This window comes from Mya arenaria, chromosome 4 (assembly GCF_026914265.1).
Source record: "Mya arenaria isolate MELC-2E11 chromosome 4, ASM2691426v1".
NCBI classification, from domain to species: domain Eukaryota; kingdom Metazoa; phylum Mollusca; class Bivalvia; order Myida; family Myidae; genus Mya; species Mya arenaria.
In genome coordinates, this window is record NC_069125.1 from 12,415,568 (window position 1) to 12,437,786 (window position 22,219).

The 22,219-nt window shown below is 35.8% G+C and overlaps 1 protein-coding gene across 2 annotated transcripts; it reads right to left on the bottom strand.

The window, feature by feature from the left end:
• Positions 1–709: 709 nt before the first annotated feature.
• Positions 710–22,127, bottom strand: LOC128232856 (E3 ubiquitin-protein ligase BRE1B-like). Of its 2 annotated transcripts, none has more exons than XM_052946628.1 (20): positions 22,036–22,127; positions 19,113–19,246; positions 18,620–18,787; positions 17,501–17,570; positions 16,773–16,960; positions 15,697–15,895; positions 14,736–14,968; positions 13,622–13,843; positions 13,091–13,216; positions 12,204–12,377; positions 11,212–11,347; positions 10,533–10,654; positions 9,419–9,642; positions 8,713–8,797; positions 7,453–7,635; positions 6,463–6,591; positions 4,957–5,129; positions 4,130–4,307; positions 3,510–3,611; positions 710–2,497 (listed from the first exon to the last, which is right to left on the bottom strand). In XM_052946628.1, exons 2-20 carry the CDS (start codon positions 19,224–19,226, stop codon positions 2,321–2,323), a joined length of 3,003 nt encoding a protein of 1,000 aa, XP_052802588.1. In that variant the 5' UTR covers positions 19,227–19,246; positions 22,036–22,127; the 3' UTR covers positions 710–2,320. The 2 variants fall into 2 exon arrangements, with proteins under 2 accessions (XP_052802588.1, XP_052802587.1); XM_052946627.1 differs by having other exon boundaries at positions 14,736–14,971.
• Positions 22,128–22,219: the final 92 nt, after the last annotated feature.

Below are 22,219 nucleotides of genomic sequence, written 5' to 3' on the forward strand. Positions count from 1 at the left end.
ATTAGCTGAAATACAGTTATAGTTCCTGTACACTGCACTTCCTCTCGTTGTGCTTTACCATTGAATGACGTTTAATTAAATTCCATCCAGTAGTTTTCAAGTAATGCTCCGACAAGGAAAAGTATCAAAGGGCAGTAACTCTGTAATTAGCTAACACGAGTTATGGTTCTTGTACACTGCACTTTCTCTCATTATGTTCTGTTATCGTATATTGTTTAATAAAATTCCATCCAGTTGTTTTCAAGTTATCATCCGGACAAGAAAAATTGCTACAGTCCGTAATGACCGACCAACCGAACACAGGGTGACTGCAACATCGTATTTCGGGGGTATAATTAATGGTCTGATGATATTATGTATTTATATTTTAACAAATCAGTATTGTGTAAATAAGAGTGAAAATATACAATCTTTGTACAAAGATAATAGACATTTCAAGTCTACTCTTAATATTGTAGAATGTATTCATATGCATATATAGTTGAGACCATTTTCATATTTTTGGTTTTCAAACATTGTAAATTTTCTTTGAAAACAACTTAAGAAAAGGCAATTTTTCACCAAGTTGGAAATTAAACTTGAGTTGCTTCATGAGATGGGCTGTATTTAATCTATCTTTCTTTGGATATTTCATCAGAATGTGTATATTTCATGTATACGACTACCATTGGCTGAGCCCGTAATTACAGTAAATATAAACAGACTGATAATCATTTAAAAATAATTTATTCATCAAAAATCGCACTTCGACAAAATGCAATAAAATAAAACCATGTATACCAATCGCTCTTCATGAATGTACGGTAGTACTGTGGAAATCTATCTGGTCACATACAAACACAAACATATTCTCGGTATCAATGATAACAATATTTATCCTGTACCTTTTCCAAAACAAATAATGGAAATCATTCACATTCGGAAACATGTTTGAAGGACATTCACAAATATTAAAACTAATATAGATCTATTTCATCAAAACACCTTTTTTTCTTAATCTATAATGGTTAAGTTAATAAGTTTATGCTTTTATATTTCCTTTTGCTTGATTGTGACAAATGATTACAAACAATCTCAAGTCTGAGGTCAGACTCAAGTGGCAAAACGACAAATCATTTCATTGTAATTTTCCTTCTAGTTCACAATTGATGATGAAATTGGATAAATTTTATTACTATCTAAATTGATCAATTCCTTACCTAAATTTGTGTAAATCGAATGGAAAGAGATTATTTTTAATATATATGTAATAAAGGTGATTTTCTGAGTCTATCTTTAGACACACACTTAAGAATGTAATCATGGCCCCTGTACTGGTTTGAGCTGCCATGAGAAATTTCTCCTCATGGGGATCGAACCCACAACCTCTTCCGTGTGAGGCGGACACCTATACGACTCTCATCTTCTAAAATGGTTTACATGTGCAATACTTATTTCCTGAACACAATATTGACTAAAACGTAGCCGAACAATAGCATCCCCATGCTAGAGATATTAAAATGCCCAGAACTCAGCCATTTTTAGTTGATTTCTAAAATTCTTTGCTAACAAATTCTTTGAGATAACATTTTAATTTTAAAAAACACTTTAAAGCTGCATTCTCACAGATATACCGTTTTTACAACCTTTTTTATTTTTTGTCTTGGAAAGAGCACATTTTTGCGTAAATATCGGCAAACCAATGATAAAAGATTGTTGATATGAATGTTTAAGGAGTTTAAGAAAAATGCATAAAACATAAATTTTTGAACATAAATATAAAAATCAGTATTCTATTTTTTGTCTGTAGTCTTATATAACCGGTTTCCAGGCATTTTCGCAAAAAATTGGCTTGTTCCAAGACAAAAAATAAAAAAAAGTTGTCAAAACGTTCAATCTGTGAGAGTGCAGCTTTAAACTAAGGTTGCTGTCTCCTTTAATCCCTACTTAATAAAGAAGTGAAACAGTATCCAAACAGAGAAACATAATAAAGAGTAGAAATATCTAAAACGCAAGCTTTGCGACAACCCTGGACATGACTTCATAGAAACCATAGTTCTGAGTGGCCGTAAATGCTAGCTCTATTGAAAGAGGAGATATCTATACATCATTGAACACAAGGTACAATACCATTCACATTAAACTTGACATTAAAATGTTTGATGTCCGACCTTATAAAACGCTGACGAATCCCTCTGAATCAGCTTATTTTGGCATCTATGCCTTTAATTCAGTCATTTAGAGTGTAAATCATTTGTAATGTGACCACTTTACGGAAGTATAAATATGAACTTTGGGTACCACCAAATAAAAACAATTTTCTTCAGATCTAACAGATCTATCAAGTCAGATAGAGTCTATGATAGTCATTGGCGCCAAACCCTGCGTTACACTTGGGGCACTTTCTCTGTCGAGTCTCGTATCTTGTCTTGAGACACTCGAGACAAAATACGTGGAAACACTTGGTCAGCACTGCGTCCTTCCTGTTCACCTTACATGAGGGGCATGTCAACTGCTCCTGAAGTGAGAAATTTGTGTGTAAGTTAAAATGCCATGATATAAACATTTGTTATTGTGAAACAATTCATTGTCACACCATATCCCTGGACATAAACTCAATATTTTCTTGTATGAGGGCACCTATGCGACTTGGGTTCGATTCTCAGCCTGTATGCATATGAGTTTGGTTTGTGGTCACCAAGTCAGACAAGTGGGTTTCCTCCAGGTACTTGGGTTTCCCCCACAACACAAGACCACACTCTCGTGTAAACTCATGCCAACGCGAGTGATTTATATAATTTTGTAATCTCTTGCTTCACAATCATTGTAAAAATCGACAAACCGACCAACCACAGGGTGACTCCAATATACCCCCTTCAAACTTCGTTTGTCGGGGGTATAAATATATGAGTTTAAACTGAATGTATATGGCAATTTCATTTTCACATACAACCCACCACAGGAAGGCACTTCAAAACTAAACCATCTTGCTTCAATTTATTTAGCCTAAACAGGTTGAAAAACCAGCAGGAACCTCCACAAACAGAATTTTTTAATTTTGCTTTCCTGAGTTGTGTTGTATGTTTAGAAGGAATAGCTTTCATCAAATCAATGCATTTGATTTATACCCCAACAAGCTGCATTGTTACAGTCATAAGACCTAATTTAAAGTGAAACAGCCGTAAGACATAATTCTTAGTGAAACAGCCGGGTGAAACAGCCGTAAGACCTAATTCTTAGTGAAACAGAGGTAAAACTAATTCTAATGGAAACAGCCGTAAGATCTAATTCTAAGTGAAATCAGTGACATTGTGATCATCTTATCAAACAGCTTTAAACAAAATATTGCAACAGAGACTTTCACAAATATAACCAAACCTTTTCCTTGCAAAATGAAATAAACTGATCAATAAGCCCTTTCTTAATTGATATCAAACCATTCAGAAGTATTACCGGTAGTTTGAAAGAAAAAATATAATCATACGATACTTGATTTGATAATATGGCCCCAGTATGTAGATATTAGTTACCTTATACTCTGCAATCTCAGCCATGAGCACCTCGTCTGCGGCTCCAGCCATCTCAATCTTCTTACTTCGCTCCAACTTGCGCTGTAGTTTCGCTATCTCCTCCTACATTACAAAAAAAAGAAGTCTGTTGAGAACTCACATAATTAACACTTTTAGCAAGCTAACCAAACCTTGTACCATACATGTTTTCAGTAAAAACTTCACAATTTGAAACATTATATGCAAAGGAAGATCTTAACTTATTATCAAATTGAATATTTAGCACTAATTAGCAGTACTACTTTTTTCTAATACTTGTAAGCAAGTCCTGTTTCCAAAAGATTTATTCTACCTTATATCAAGAACAATTTGACTCATTTATATGAAACTAACCACTAATAATGACATTTTAATTTTGCATAATTACAAAAAGACTGTATTATTTACTTAAAAAAAGCAGACTCCAAGTAATTTTTATTTATTTTTGGCAAATCATTATAATTTTGATGATTTTCTTCATTTATAAACACTCCAATATCAAAACTATTGTACATCACTGAGTGTTTTGGACTATAGAGCAGTTTCAACAAAATTCCTAGAGTGACCTTCAACAATGCTGTGATTAAACCCTAGGTGTGTACCTGCGTTCTTTTGTACTTGTAAGCTTCCTGCTCGATGGCACCAGTCTTCTCTGCGACGGCCACCTGAGCCTCACGTAACTGGGCCTGGTATTTGTCCAGATGAAGCTTGAGATCGGCGGCAGTCTGGGCGCTCTCCACTGCTTTACGCTTGTGCAACTCCATGGCCTGCTGAGTTAACCTGTTCATGTACAAAATTATATTAAGCTTCGGTCTATTACATAATATGAAATCACCAATTTAAACATACAACTCACCATGGGAAAGCAAAATTAATAAAATCTATAAGGACTCCTGCTTGTTTTTTCCACAACAACTTGAAAAAAATTCAAAATGGGGGACACTCCAATTTGAAAGCACCTTTCTGAGGTAGGCTGTATTTAAATGGGGAAGCCTTTTATGTGGTGGCATATTACCATAATAGTTGCCTCAACTTTAATAGTAAACAGAAAGTGAAACAGAGCTGAGAGTCTTTCATTACAAACCAAAACTTATTCAAAATATATTCTAAAACAGGTTTGATCATGATATGTCAGCCTTTACTATTTAAGTTATACAATACCAACCATTTTTCTTTTTTTAAGAACCAGTGACCTTGACCTTGACCTTGACCCTAGGGGCCCAAAACACAATCCTATGAAAGATCTCCATAAACTCTTCATATATACCAAGTTTGGTCACTATATATTATGGCAATCCTAATCAAAATTATTCAATACCATAGGAGAGTTTGATGCCACCCTTGGCCTGAACAATGACATATGTCATTCTAATAACAAGATTTTACTCTGTGAAAATCTGGTTAACAAGTGCACCACAGCATTACTTACGCCATTTCCTTCTCCATAGTGGCAATGTTGTTGTGAAGGACACGTTCCTTCTCCTCTAGTTTACGGACCACAAGGATATGAGCCTCAACCTGGAGATGGATGGTGGACACCTGCTCCCCGAGGACCTCCTTCTCCTCGCGCAGTAACTTCTGGATTTGGTTACCCTTAATTCGCTGAAAACACACAACCAGTCTGGTTATCCTTGATTCACAGAAAACACTCACTCAGCCTGGTTACCCTTGATACGCTGAAAACACACAACCAGTCTGGTTACCCTTGATACGCTGAAAACACTCAATCAGGCTTGTTACCCTTGATACGCTGAAAACACACAACCAGCCTGGTTATCTTGTTACGCTGAAAACACACAACCAGTCTGGTTATGGTATATTGATACGCTGAAAACACACTACCAGTCTGGTTACCCTTGATACGCTGAAAACACTCAATCAGGCTTGTTACCCTTGATACGCTGAAAACACACAACCAGTCTGGTTATCTTGTTACGCTGAAAACACACAACCAGTCTGGTTATCTTGATACGCTGAAAACACACTACCAGTCTGGTTACCCTTGATACGCTGAAACACAACCAGTTTGGTTTTCTTGATACGCTAAAAACACACTACCAGTCTGGTTACCCTTGATACGCTGAAAACACTCAATCAGGCTTGTTACCCTTGATACGCTGAAAACACACAACCAGCCTGGTTATCTTGTTACGCTGAAAACACACAACCAGTCTGGTTATCTTGATACGCTGAAAACACACTACCAGTCTGGTTACCCTTGATACGCTGAAAACACTCAATCAGGCTTGTTACCCTTGATACGCTGAAAACACACAACCAGTCTGGTTATCTTGTTACGCTGAAAACACACAACCAGTCTGGTTATCTTGATATGCTGAAAACACACTACCAGTCTGGTTACCCTTGATACGCTGAAAACACTCAATCAGGCTTGTTACCCTTGATACACTGAAAACACACAACCAGTCTGGTTACCTTGTTACGCTGAAACACAACCAGTCTGGTTATCTTGATACGCTGAAAACACACTACCAGTTTGGTCACCCTTGATACGCTGAAAACACTCAATCAGGCTTGTTACCCTTGATACGCTGAAAACACACAACCAGTCTGGTTATCTTGATACGCTGAAAACACACTACCAGTCTGGTTATCTTGTTACGCTGAAAACACACTACCAGTTTGGTCAACCTTGATACGCTGCATACATTCAACCAGTCTGGCTTTTTTATCTTGATACACTAAAACCACACAATTAGTCAATCAGTAGTGATCTTTTACTTTACGCATATAAACTTAAAACAGTCAGTATTATCAGTGATGATTCACTGAATTTCACCTTTTGGGAAATGCTCTATAATCTAGACAATTAAGCAGTATATTATTGTTTTATTTACACTTAGTGTTTATTTATTGTTTAAACACTAATATCTATAAGGACTGCCTTTAATGTCAATATATTTGTGGACATTACCTCTGACATAAGTTTGAAGTTTGCATCGTCTTTCTCACGTAGCTGTTGAAGGAGACGCGTGTTCTGTTCCTGCATGTCTTCGAACGCCTGCCCCGTGGCGTCCATCTCACTCAGCAAAACATCCTCACGCTGATATAAAAACAGTACATGTATATTCAACAGTCGCCTTCATACATATGTACAGCATCATTACGTTTACCTCTATACATACAATAAAGCACCTTGTCATTCTAAATTATTAAAGATTCATTCAACAAAATTGGTTTAAAATGGCTTGATTTTACACTGTTTAAATCATCCATATCTGTACATACTAATGATATAGGCATCTTTTTTATGGCTAGTAAAGCTTTCATAATGCCATTGTCCCCAAGTAACTTAATCTTCCGGCATTAAAGGGACTTGACACGCTCATGATTTTGGAACAAAAAATATTTTTCCTGATAATGCATCTGAAAACACTTATTTTATAATTATTTTACTCTATGATACCGAAATTGCAGCAAAATACAATCAAAGTATAAAAAATATTGTGGTTGTAGTGGGGAGCTAACCCATGCCCATACAGTCAAGATTTTATAAGGAAACAGACCCCTTCACCACTGAGCCACATGGTCTTCTATAGTAGCTTTTGTATATTTTAAGCTTTATGGAATACATTGGAAACATCAAGTGTTAATATTCATCAACCAATCGCCCTGAATTATTTGCTGAATAGCATTACTGTATTCAAAATTGTGGTCTTCAAAGACATTATTTGAATGAATATCAACATTTGTTAAAGGGTTCAAGCTGTCAGTATCTTAGTTTTGACACTCCTAATGATTTGCTAAACTTGATTTCATTTTGTTTTTTTACATAAAAAGTGCATTTTACAAACCATGAGCGAGTCTCTTTAAAGCAGGTTGTATGATGATGTATTTTGACATTTCTTCAGTACATAAGTATAAAGTGAGAAATAATATATCCCAGTTCAAGTGCTCACCATACCTGTTTCTGTGTGGCAAGATTTTTCTGAAGGTCCTGTATTGTCTCCTCGAGTTTCTTGATCTTACGAAGAGCGTCCTCTTCAGCCAGCTTCTTACGTTCCCGTCTCTCGGACTCCTGCATCTTCTTGATGTGTTGCCTCAGATCATCTATCTCCTTGTTAAGACGCTTCTCACACGCCATCAACTGAAAATCACATTACGTTGACATTATAAGGGTCATAAATCATGAGTGACTAAGCTATATTTCTGGTTACCAACCTCCTAAAGATAATCATTATCATTGTTATAAACTTATTAATTATTTTTCTTCACATACTTGTTAACATATTACTTTGCCAAAAATGTTTTATCATTATGATTTCAACATTCCTGGACTATAGGCTAATAGCTTTAAAAAGCTTTTCTACTAAACTCAATTTCCACATTTCGATACGTGTCGCCCATATATTTCTAGCAAACATAAGGAACATGACCATTTTCCCCAAAATCAATAAAAGTCATCTAATGAACATCCCCAATTTGCAAACCATGATTGAAAAAACTCTACACAAAATTTGCACAAGTTATTGATCAGAAACACACTTAATATTTATAGTTAAGTTCATCATGACCTTGACCTTTGACATGTTGATCCAAAATACAATAGGGGTCATCTACAGACCATGCCAAATGTGCATACATGCTTTGCAGACTCCACAACAAATGTTCAAAAGTAACCAGGGCTTCCATTAAAGGAAGTTTGGAAGTATATTACTCCCTAGAAATGGGTTAAAACTTCCAAAATTGATTTCTTGGAAATACAAAAACTTCCACAATGTTGAAAAAAACTTCCAAAGTTGAAAGCTTGGCAGTTCAAAATATCAAAACCTGTTGTCAATATTACTTTTATGGTCACTATTTCAATCAGTCTTCAAGTAAAATTAATTATATTAATATAAATCTGTGAATTTGGCAAGTTATAGTTGCAAATTATTTTATTTTTAACATTTAAGTTGAAAAATAGTTAAAAAAAATAATTAAAATATTGTATTCATGATACTTAAACTTCCTAATTTTGGTGAAAAACTTCCGATATTGATGAACAGGAAGTTCATACTTCCAGTTTCAAATTCTTAATGGAAGCCCTGAGTAACTGATCGAAAATGAAAGTATAATCCCTATGTTTCATCCATTTTTGGGTTTAGTGACACAAAAAGGCATAATAATTAGAGTAAAATGTAATTCCTTCGTTTTACCACATGTTGTACGGAGGATGGTGTACCTGCACTTTATCCCTCTGTTCCTTTGGTGCAGCCTTGTACATGTCGAGTAGCAGCTTAAGTTCCTTCTGTGCATCCTGAGACTTCCTGACAGCACAAACACAAGGTAGTATCAATCTTTTGTATTTAATCATGTAATTCATTTAGTTGATATTATTTTATACAAAGTAGTAGCTCTCTTTAAAAATTTACCAGTTTGACAATTATATTTTTTACCTTCACTAGATGTAACATTGCTTGCCATGATGAGTAGATGTTATGGTTAATAGATTTATACCCATCATTAATGATCATAAATCTATCAGTTCAGTATGTCGGTAAAGCATCACTTATTATGTCTGTATGTCACTTATGTCAGTATGTCTGTACAATGTCATCCATGTCAGTATAATGTCAACCTTGTCATCATGTTTGTAGATCACCCATGTCAATCTAAATGTACAATGTCACCAACGTCAGTTAGTCTGGATAATGTCACCAATGTCAAAATAATGTCACATGCTAGCATGATTGTATAACGTCACTCATGTCAGCATATTTGTATAATGTCACCCATGTCAATATGTCTATATAATGTGACACATGCAAGTAATTCTGTTATTTTTTGGGCTATTTCTAATTGAAGGTCACAAAAGTCACTCTTTAAATATATATTTTGTATTTAAGTTCAGATTAAAGTTCAAAGCGTTGCATAGATTCTTGACCTACTTAAGCTGAGCCTTGAGGTCCTTAAATATTTCGGCATCGGATTTCCCTTTCTCCCGTTCCTTCTCGAGGTCGTCATTGTCATCATCTCGTGGCAAGACAAAGGGTTCCGAGCCCTCCCCACGGGGTGACTTGGCCCTGCCCCCCTCTCCTGTCGCAGAGCTGCCCCCTTCCTCTCCACCTGCATCTTTGTTGGCACCCTGCAGCTCTTCCATTTTTTCCTTCAACTGCAGCATACACAAAACAAAGTCAATATCTGAGTTTGATTATTAATGAGTAGTACATGTACAGTCTGCCCAGGATAATTTAAAGTCTACAAACATGTATTGGAATATCTTAGGACAACATCATAAAATTATATTTGGTCACCCTTTAAAGAATCCTACCATTTCTCCGTATTTCATGTTATTTTAGGTGGCCTGTGGTTTATATGATTACATTTCCATAAACATATACAGAAATCTCAAGATTACCTATACTGCTAGACTCTTCCTTAGATTAAAACACTTTGTTGGTACTCTATGATTGGCCCCCAATCATGTTAAACTCAGCCAGGCATTTCTTGACATAGCATCCATCCCATAGGGTCTCAGAATATGTCTTTCTAACTTCCCAAACCACCCCAAGGTAACATTTTTGGTTTTGTACAGAGCTATCACATTAACCACATTCCTTATTAATCCCAGATTGGCATTCCTTGACCTTGTGTATGTTCCACTGGAACTTCCTTAACTTCTAGAACCTCACCAAGTTAACAGGTTTGTGTTATACTGTTTTGGCTTCATACATAGCTATCACAATAACAGCATACATTGTTTATCTCTGATTGGCATTCCTTGACCTTGTGTATGTTCCTCTTGGACTTTCTTAACTTCCAGAACCTCACCAATTTAACAGGTTTGTGTTATACTGTTTTGGCTCGGTACATAGTTATCAAATTTACCGTTTAGGTACATAGCTATAACATTAACTGCTTACCTTGTTTATCTCCGATTGGCATTCCTTGACCTAGCGTATGTTCCACTTGGACTTTCTAAACTTCCAGAACCTCACCAAGTTAACAGGTTTGTGTTATACTATTTTGGCTTGGTTAATAGCTATCACATTAACGGCGTACCTTATTAATCTCAGATTGGCATTCCTTGACCTTGCGCCTGTTCCGCTGGGCCTCAGCCTTGAGCTGCTGGTTGTGCTTCTGAAGAGACTGGATCAGGTTACGCATCTCCTGGTTGATCGAACCTGGAGTCATTGTTTCAAAAGGTTTTAAGAACTGTAAGAAGTAAATCTCGAGCAGACAACAAAGCTTGCCTGTCTGTTGCTGTTGTTTTTGTTGTAAATATAGTAAGAAGGGGTTTACATATCTCCTGGTTGATTGAACCTGGATCCACAGTTTCAATTTTCAAAAGGTTTTACTAACTGTTAGAAGCAAAAGCAGACTACAAAGCTTGTCTGTTGTTGTTGTTATTAAAGTTAAAAGTGGGTCTTTTGTATTAACTAAATCCAGTGTTGTTGGCCTTTCTACACATGTACATATTGTCATGTGACACTTTTTGTGTGTGAGAATTGTTGTTTTTTATTCTATGCTCTCAGAGGCTAAGAAATCACTACATAAACAAATTTGACAAGAATGCCGAGTAGATTCATTAAACAAGCAAGTCCAATATATTGGTAAGTATTGGTAAGTATTTCACCCAAAACATAAATGCAATCTATAATCTTAAGATTCTTTGTCATTAATTGTTTAAAATGAATAAAAGATCATATAACGCCACACAGAATTCTACCATATTAATTACCTGTCTGCTCATGTGCAGCAAGCGTCTGCTCAAACTCAATCCTCAACATCTCATAGGCCTTGCGTACCTGACCAAGGGCATCTTCTAGCTGAATCACCTCCGTTCGCAGCTTCTTTTGGTTGCTCAACTCATCACTCTAGCAAAATAGTATCAAGGTCATTCACCACTCAAGAAAAAAGTATCAAGGTAATTCTCCACTCTTGCAAAAATATCAAGGTCATTCACCTCTCATGAAAATAGTATCAAGGTCATTCACAACTCTAGAACATAGTATCAAGGTAATTCATCACTCTAGCAAATAGTATCAAGGTCATTCACCACTCTAGAACATAGTATCAAGGTCATTCACCACTCTAGAACATAGTGTCAAGGTCATTCACCACTCTAGAACATAGTATCAAGGTCATTCACCACTCTAGAACATAGTATCAAGGTCATTCACCACTCTAGAACATTGTATCAAGGTCATTCACCACTCTAGAACATAGTACCAATGTCATTCACCACACTGGCACATAATATTGAATGAGGACATTCACAACCATTGCATATAGTATCAAGATCATTCACCACTCAAGCAAATAGTATCACAGTCCTTCACCACTCTAGCAAATAGAATCCGTGTCATTCATCACCCTAGCAAATTGTATAACTTTTACACAATTCTAATCAGCTCAATATACCACTAAAGCAATTGTAATGCATAACACTAGTAAAAGTTTTTATAACATATCACCACTCAAGCAAGCATTATAACCCAAATCTAGGTTACTCATTTACATTCAATGCGAGGGAGAGAAAGACAATGATTTTCAAACGGACCATTCATATTTTAGTAGCAAATAAAATACTTCTATAAAATCAGGGCAATCATTTGATCAAATTCTATTTTTTTACCTTTGTAAATTGAAGTCTAGCAAATAAAACATGATAACTTTCATTTAAAGTAACCAAAATGAAACAAATTCAAGAAGTTCTGTCATAACACTGACCTCCATTTGTTCAATCTGGCGGAGATGTGCATTCTTGTTGGTAAGAACCAGTGTCCTTGACTCATCAAGCAGCGTCTTCATCTGCAAACTCTCATTGTAGAGCACGGAAAACTGTGACTGTAGACACTTGTACTCAGTTGTCTCAACTATAACACTCTCAGGAAGATGCTGCAGCTGTAATAGTATAATGTAACCTAGGTATAATGGTGTAATGTAACCTAGCTTATTAGTGTTATGAAACCTGTGAACAGTTTTGTTCTGCCGTTATACTGCACTGTATGCTTTAAACACCAATTCTGTTTTAGAACTTCTATATCTACAAACATGAATAATGCTTTCATGGATAACTATTACCTTTTACTTTAAAAGGACTAGACACAAGATGATACAATTGCAAAAAAAAAAGAATATTGTCAAAAACTTACACAAAATTGATATCATTGTATACAGCGCATTGAATCTTACTAACTGATGTATCACATCGCTTATGACACATGTATCTTTCGCATATTTTTCCAATTTGAAATTATCTGGGTTTGTCTATCACAAGAATACCAGCTATTTTTTTTTAAATGTCGGTAAATATATCTGAACTTATCATGTAACTTTCACATGCTTAGAATACTTTAATACTTTAAACTGGGAAACCATTATGCGCTATCCTAATAAGAGTAAACTCAGCTGAGAATTTTTGGCCGATTTTGGGACCATCTAGTGTCTAACCCCTTTAAGCATTATTGTTTCGCTTTCAAAGTGCCCTTAAACCTTAAAAGATTTTTCAATCTTTCTACCATTCTCAAAGTTTTCACATTCTATACATACTTACTGTGTAGTGTTAAGATCACTTAACTTCACAATAATCTTTTGATCCGACATGCAGCACTTACATCCAGTTTCAGTTGCTCAATATCTTTAAGAGCCTTCTGGTGGTCCTTCTGCAGTTTCTCGAGCTCTACAAGCCGATTGGTTGCCAGCTCCCGCTGCTCCTCCAGGTCGGACAGAATCTCATCAAACTGCATGGAAGACAAACAACAAACATTCGGCAACAATTGAAAAAATAGTTTGTTTGGATTATCCTGACCAGTTCACAGAAGTCCTCATGACTTCTGAAAAGTGTAAAAAGGTCAAACTGAGTAATTTTTAATTGTTACCTATCTAATTGAAATTGTTTCAGTTTCAAATATTTGTTGTTTTTGGGGTTTATTTTATTGCTCCATTCAAGATTCTTATTTTTATTCATTACAAGATTTCAAGTCAAGCATTCTATTTCCGTACCACTAATACTTATTCTTCTACTTTAAATGTTCTACCAAAATGAATTAGTCTATTTTATAAGGCCATACATTTATGAATAAATCTAATTCAATATAATTTCTTATTAATTTCGATATCATCAGCCTTTCCCACAAAATCTTTACCTTATTTTTGGAGACACCTGTGACAGACTTGCCACCTTCAAGCTGAATAACGTTCTTATCTTCATAGTTCTGAAGTTTTTGGAGGGCGTCTGAGAGGTATCGGTCGAGTTTTTCAGCGCGTGCGGACGACACCTGGTAGTTATACTCGGCATCCTCCACCTTGTTCTTCAACTCGGCAATCTCTGTCTCAGCAGCTGTCAACTTGTCCTGCAGCTCCGCTACCTGTACAGGGGTCACAGATGGAACTAGATGGAATTCAGATTTAAGTTCTTTGTTTATTCTTATCTGTTTTATTACATGAACTATAAATAAACCATCCATGATTGGACGAAGAGCAATGTTCAAAGACAAAAAAAGGCCATATTGACCTGTCTATTTATAGACTGGAAACAGTTTATGATATGATGTCATAATAACGCTGGAAAAATTACTTCAGAAAGTCATATTGACCTGTATTTTTAACTATTTATCACATGAGGTTATAACATATCATACTTTATGTGGAATAAAACAGTTATTTACTTTTTAGCTGTGAAATACACAGTTCATATTGACCAAAAAATCATTATTGAACTCGGCTATCACCTTGGTCAATTATGATTTTTTTGTCAATATGACAGCATATTTCACGAAACTTTAATAAATAAAACTTGTATATTAGCTTGACTACCTTAACCAGTGTATATTTAAGTGAAATTGAACTATACAGGTTATGAAATAGGACAAATTCTATCAATTTTTGACACTTTTGAAGCAATACAACACAGGATCACCAAAAGCAATATGGCTTGTTATCTATCTTGTCTTGAGATACTGCAGATACACACTATAACCAAGTTTAGTAAACATTGGACACAATCTGTTGAAATAAGAAAGTTGGCAATGGTGTGGATGGCCAGTATTGCTTATAGGCAAATTCAAAAAAGAGTTATTTCCTGAACATGTTCATTGAGTGTGTTGGTGGTGTCTCTGATGAAAGTTGGTGAGCAAGTTTGAAAAACAATTGATACCTGTAAAATCTGTTTATCAAGTTAGACAGCTGTCAATGTTGTGGCTACCAAGTAATTCACATGGGCATATAAAAGAGGTCTTTACCTCCTGACCAGACATGTACCTTGAGAGTGTGTTGGTGGTGCCTCTGATGTAGGTCAGTGACGAGATTGTGAAGGCGCTTGTTCTCCATCTGTAGTTCCTGTAGCTCTTCCCTCATGGCAGACGCAAGGGCCGTGCTGTGGGATGTCTCTGCGGGCTCAGACTCCATCGGCTCCTCTTTCACCTCCACCTTCACATCACCTCCGGCCTTCGCATCGTTCACCTCCTGCTTAACTGGCTTCTGATCCTCCTCTCCTGCTGAAAGACAAATTAACTTTTATTTTCAGCTGATCACAAACATCGTCAGGCCCAAAATTCTTGAAACGTTTTAAGCTTTCCTGGCTTAAGTAGCTTGTTTTAATTAGCTACGGTAAAATAATACTTAAATTGAACCTTTAAGAAAGGAAAATGGTTTATTGTGATAATCATAAATTTAATTCCTATCTAAAGTATACCAGTTGTTAAAGAAGTAAATATTACACAAATTATTGAAAAACAAAAATAGCAAGCTTAGCTTAATCCTGTTATAAGGGACTTAAGATGTTTCGAGAAATTGGAACCAGGAGATTATTAATTATCAACAAGCATTACAATGTTATGAGTTAAGTTCATACTTATTTATTTAAGCTTGATTGTGAAGACAGCTGAAAGCTGACAAGAATCCTCAAGAATCCATTTCCTGGATAGAAACCTGTACTGGCAGCCTTATTGACAGGCCATGATAAAGAAACCCAGTCATCATCATCATCAGCAGCAGCAGCACCACCACCACCACCACCACCACCACCATCATAACCACCTTTATCTGTTCCTTTGCTATCATCAACAACATCGCCACCACCACCACAATCAACAAAACCATCACCATCATTATCATAATCATAACCTCAATAATCAGTTTCTTCGCTATCATCAACAGCAGCAGCACCACCACCACTACCACCATTACCACCGCAGCCACCACCACCATCTTCTCTACTCACCCTTGGCCTGTTCAGTTTTGACCTCAGCCCCATCTGTGCCCTCTGACCCCTGTTTAACCTCTTCGGGCTCCTGTTTCACCTCTGACCCTTCTTCAGACTCCTTCTTAACCTCAGGCTCCTGTTTAATGGGTGATATCTCTTGACGCTGTATATCAGATGAGGCCGACACAAGTGGCACATCAGACTTTAGGTCCTCTTCCTAGAATATAATTAAAAGAAATTGCAACATGCCATCACAGTTTGCTACACATGCGGAGTCCTATTCTCCTGGCTTCCCTGGGGTCTTATTATTTTAACCATGTGTATCAGCAGGATGAATTTCGTTAAAAGTAATTTGTGAACAAAACCTTACTTAGGACTCTCATCCTTTTATCAGGATCTAAGGTCCTGAAACATGCATTCCAAAGAATCAATCAAGCATATTTCGAAATGAATCACTGCACAAACAGCTTCAATTTTAAACTCTTTTTATTTCTACAATCTAAGTTCAGACGGACTAAAAACTAAGTAGATTTGGTAAAGCATATTTATTTCATATAATTCATTAAATTAAACTCGGGTTAAAATTGAGCAAGGTTATGCCTGTTGCCTAGCCAATATGAACAATGACAAACATGCAAGAACAATTATTAGGCCAAAACCATTCATTTTTGGCATAACTTTTCTTCGATAAACAACAGACGGTAAAGTGTTGAGAATTGGTTCCAGTTTGACTTCTGATAATTGGTTCCACTCAAGTAACCAATTATCAATAGTACAATCGTTTTTTGACAATACCTTAACTGTAGTTTTATTCTTGTATAATAACTCGTTATCCTTAACAATGCTTATGTTATGAATTGTTTTAAGCTGTGACGTGTTGTTGTTGCTTTTGGCGATATGGTTTACAATAACATCTAAACACTTCTGTATGTATTAATGAAATCTAGAAAATTGGTGGAAATTAACTGAATGCAAATAATGAGAGAAAATTTCAAGCCCAGCCCATAAATTTTCTATTATAATCAATCATGGGAACATCACTAGTACAGCAGAAAATTACACATGCGAAACATGGGCACAACAGAAGTGCTCACCTGTTCTGCCTTTTCACGGAGAGAGGTGTGGAGTTTCTCGTTCCTCTGAAGCAACCTGTCGAAGGCCTGGAGGAGTTTCCCAATGGCTCGCTTGGAGAACTCCACCCGCTGTCCCAGACGCTGTTCCAGTTCCTGTCTGTCCCAGGTGGACAGCAGTGCCAGGAACGATGTTGTCTCCGTGCTCTGGTCTGAAACAAAGAGTTAGAATTTTTAAACCTCCCGATGCAATCTTATTTTGATACTAGACAAAAATCCCAACATCAAAACTAAATTTGAAAATAAGCAAATGAAGGGTTCAGGGCTATGGGGATCATACTCTTGTTGAAATTGTTTGCAAAGCCAGTTGTATCCACTTCAAGATGCTTTTAACTAATCTTAATGCACACATAATTATCCAGCAAAATACAAGCTTTACAAATACACTGGAATCTAAAATTGAAGGTTTCAAGGTTTCAATCATGAATGTTGTCATCACTATTTAAATTTCTAGTGTGAAATGTTTAACCAATTGAAAACACTGGTTGTAACTGAAATAACACGAAATGGGCTCCAGTTGCTGCATTAATAAAATGCATTTGCCGTTTAAGAATCCAAGGAGCAATTTTAAACCAAAGAGAGGATTGCAATGGTAGCACGTGTAGAAATACAAAATGATTTTGAATGAAATGACCAAAAGATTTCTAATTTACTATGTCAGATCTATATCATATGCACGTTAATGCCCTTACTTTTGTTTTCATCCTCATCAGCTGTCTCAGCATCAAATCTTTGAACTAGGACTCTCACATCTTCATCCAGCTGAAACAAGTAAAACATATCACTTAAATCAACAGAAGTATACACAGAGGAGACTATTGTCCTATAACCCTTATAACCTAAATGCCATTGCTCTTGAATGAAACATTCAATTAGGGACAGCCAGAGATCTAGGTTGTTAACAAAAACACAAAACATCAATCCAAACAGTCTTTTGAAACTTTAAGGATAGCTTCTAACTGCAAACAAGAGGGCCAAGATGGCCCTTACCTTGGACAGAGGGTGCTGAAGTTACTGATAGGACAACATACTGGCACACACCCGCAAGAAACCGCAGGTGAGGCTATAATATGTCCCTTTTTTAATGAGGCTTATAAAAACATGAAAATATGTATTTGTTTAAAATGTTACAAAGGGCCATTACTCTTACAATATTTATATTGGAGTTATATAACTTGTTACAACAGAGCACATTGTAAGTGTGAATAAGTTTAGGAAGTTAGAAGATGATATCTTCAATGATTGTAAAACAAATAATTAATCATAAAAAAAACATTGATAAAAGGGTCACATAAGGAACATATCTGTGAAAATATTTTGAAATCGGGCCAATAGTTTCTGAAAGTTTTCCATGTTCCAAAGACAATCATGGAAACCAGCATATGCATCTGTGTGACTTCATAGAATTAAAGGCTTAAAATAATCAATTATTTCTTTAGTTTTTCTTAAAAAACTCATAAAATGAATATAAATACATACAAACTTCATATATTTGCAGTTGAAATCTAAAACTACTTCCTTTACACACAATGTTCTGTCCCATTCATAATGTTCAAGGTATTCACAGCGCAATACAGTGTGCCCTTTTCTCTTGTAGCAATCTGTACCTCTTTTGCAGCAATCTTTTCTTTTTAAAACCTGGCTTAATCCCTACTCATTTTAAAATAATCAACCAAGAAAACCTTTCAGGATTTTTTTCAAATAATTTCATTAATTTAATGTAAGACATCTCCTTGTACTAAGAGGTGGGAGGCTAAACACAGCAGAAGGGCAGCCATGAATGTTTGCAGGCAGCTGTTTCAAACACTCACCTGGTTCCAGTATCTGTTGACGATCATGAGAACAGCATCGTCAGTACGTTGCCGGTTCTCAAGTTGTTCGATACGTTTGTGCAGCTCCTCCTCGGCACGTTTGCGCTGGTCGATCCGCTCGACAAGCTTCTTGTTCTGGAACTGCAGCACCTTCATGTCCATCTGCTCCTACAACACGCAACAAAAAGTCCATAAAGACTGGTTTATTGGCTCAATGCTCACAAAATAGATGGTTGATTGGACAACAAAGTGCATTCCAACAATCCAACATGGCCACTTCCTGTATGAACCAGGCTGAAATCTTTCCCTTGTCTTTGTATCTCACTTTCTAACAAGCCCCGCTATATGAAATTCAAAATTTGAACAAGTTTGGATAGCGTTTTACATGTGCAGGGCTTGGGCTTATTTTGACCATGGAATATATTTACTTTAAAAGTAATTTAAGTTGAAATTAGATATGGCTATAGAAAGCTTAAGGAATGTGTGAATATACCAGTGAGTAGATGGAGCCCAAGTTTAGGGGTTCAATCCTGGTGAAGGACTTCTTGGCTGGGGGGCCATCTGTGCTGCTCCCCCCAGCATCACTAGCTGGCCGCTTTGTGGACATCTCAACAGACTTATTTCTTCCTGAAAAGCAATCAATACTTTAGGGAACGGATAACAGAATACCAACGAACATGAAGTTGCAAATCAGGAATTATTTATATCAGGGAGTTGGATGTTACCTTTGTTTTATATCTTGCTTCAGTTTGCATGTTTTTGCAGTATATGTTAATGAGTTCATTTTGGTGATCTACAATTCGAGAAGGCTTGCACCATTTTCTGTAGATTGCCTAAATGAACTCTAACCCATCTGGTGTGCGCACTTATTTGACCCAAAAGCTTCTCCCTTTTCGTAGTCACATTATATTTTGGCACGAAAGTTAAATTGCCTTGGCCAAAGTTTCATTAAATTTATGTCAGGTGATGGTATTTTTTTCTCCAGCTTTATGAGTTTTAAAAGCAAAAAATTTGGATTGACATATGTTTAAAACATGGAAAACACCAAAACATGAACGTTTATGGTATTTTAGTTGATATTGTTGATATTTAGATTAATTTAATTACCGACGTATATTTGTTAAGTTTTTTATTCATAATGATCAACAAAAGATTGCACATATTGGTACTGAATTTGTTTGATTGGTTGTATGAATATTATATGGAGTATTTTAAAGGAAGAAACATAATGAGATTTGTATTTGAATATTGTCACATAGATAATTTAATTGTGCACTGAATAGATGTCACTACAATTTGATCGCTGATTACACATCTATTTAATAATTCAGGTTAATGACATGAGCTTCAACTGCCTCAAGAAAACGGCACTTTTATCTGTCAAAGTTACTTTGCACATGCGCAGAAGGCAGATGAAAAATAGACAACTTAACCAAATCATGTAGATCGACAAAATAATCTCTTCAAAATAAATGTTTGTTTTCACCATCAAATCTACTCTACATGATATGGAGCTGCAGTAAATGGTATAAATGCTCGATTGTCATTGGCTCAGAAATATGTGAAAACGCGGATTTGATTAATTTGACAAATGAGCATTTTTTGTGGAAAACAGATTCTGATGATGCTTATGAACTGGCAACTAAAGTAAACCTTGGAGGAAAAGTGTGCCCCGTGTGGACTCACACCCACGACCACCTTAACACTAACACTGAGTTCTAACCAACTGAGCTAACCAGGCGGCTGGTTCTAGCCCACACACACTACACTCCTCCCCCAATTAACCCATAAGGCCACCGGAGGCACTCCTGCCGTTAACCACTGCCACCAATAAAATAAACCTTGGCGGAAAAGTGCGCCCGTTGTGAAGCTCAAACCCACGACCGCCCAAACACACAGCTCTAATCAACTGAGCTAACCGGGGGGCTGGTTCTACTGAATTACGGACACTACGGACCATGGATATTACGGACCAGACATTACGGACCAGATTTAGGGACACTACGGACCAGATTTAGGGACATTACAGACCATGTTCGGAATCTTACGGACCATGATTTAAACATTTTTTTTTTAAATTATTCACTCATTAGTTTTTAATTTGTTAATAAATACTTGAATATGAGTGCTCAGTATGACGTTATATCTTCCATATAACTGTGAAAAATCCCGTGAAGTTCGAAAAGATCAATGGTTCAATATAAAATCTTGTGAAATTCCAAAAGGTGTAAAAGACCTATGTATTTATAACAATTATTTGAAAAATAATGAACAAAATTTGAAAGATTGGCAGTAAAATCAGTTAAAAGCAACAGAAGAAATATTTTCAAAAACAGTTTATTTCCCAAAATAAATCGAGCAGAAATATTTTCCAAAACAGTTTATTTCCCAAAATAAATCGAGCACATATAAGAACATATCAGTGTTTGTTGCAATTCTTGCAAACTGATGTTTAAAACTGGCAATTTCTGTTGCCTTAATTAGTGTTTATTAGTTATAATTGTACCCGTAATTATCGGTGGTATATTACAAAAGAAACAAACATTATACTGACAACCTTTAATTGGCAATCATAAATGTGTGAAAACCCATTCTGACTGCGCACTTTCACTGAACCTTTCAATTAAAACAGATGAAACGGAAAACAAACAAATATGACGATCGAAAGTTTATTTCAGAAAGCAATCGATCACATATGAAAACATTAATATTCACATTAACAATTATAAGATAAACACATATTTCGTTCGTTATTATTCACATTATTATAATATTTTATAAAAATTAATTGATGTTTAACATTGGAATTTCATGGGATTTTTCAGTTACATTAAAGATAATTGTCATACTGAGCAATTATATTAAAGTATTTATTAACAAATTTAAGACCAATGAGTGAATAAATTAAAAAAAAATGTTTAAAAACATTATAAATCATGGTCCGTAAGTTTTTGAAGATGGTCCGTAATGTCCCTAAATCTGGTCCGTAATTTCCCTAAATCTGGTCCGTAATGTCTGGTCCGTAGAGTCCGTGACCCGTTCTACTTCTAGCCTACACAAACTACACAACCTATGGCTTCCTGGAGTTACTGGGCTTAAAATATTAGGCGTGCAAATAATTGTATGTAGACAGATTTTTTTACGAGTTTTGATATTGCAAATCCATCATAGGAATTAGAAGAATCCCGTATATAACGTCTATTATTTTAGACTTATTCAAGTTATTGGGCTAAACTTCAGGCTGAAGCAACATATTCCAGAACTATATTTTGACTGTGCATGTTCAGGTAACGGGTTTGTCAATACATATACAAGGTCCATTTATTGCTCAGTTATTGAATGCTTCAACAACACGTTAAATGTTGGCAAATGTATGGAAATATTTTGATTTAAAAGATAAATTTATTCTTTTGTACCTGCAAACCGCCATTTTGTTTTAACCTCTAATAAAATAGAAGGAATCAATGTATGTTCTCCCACTTGCTGACAGAATGGTAAAAATGTTTTTTTATTTGTTTAAATAGAAAAAAATGAATGTATCAATCGTGTTGAAGATTTAATCACAAATTAACACAAGATATCGAGATTATGTGTAAGGTT

What these genes read in the sequence shown, in the direction of transcription:
- LOC128232856 (XM_052946627.1), bottom strand. Translation starts at nt 19,226, where the DNA reads ATGTCCACAAAGCGGCCAGCTAGTGATGCTGGGGGGAGCAGCACAGAT. An exon ending in CAAAACTGAACAGGCCAAGG is followed by an intron (nt 14,972 to 15,696) that starts GTGAGTAGAGAA and finishes TTTGTCTTTCAG; the next exon opens with CAGGAGAGGAGGATCAGAAG. An exon ending in GACCTCAAGGCTCAGCTTAA is followed by an intron (nt 8,798 to 9,418) that starts GTAGGTCAAGAA and finishes TTGTGCTGTCAG; the next exon opens with GAAGTCTCAGGATGCACAGA.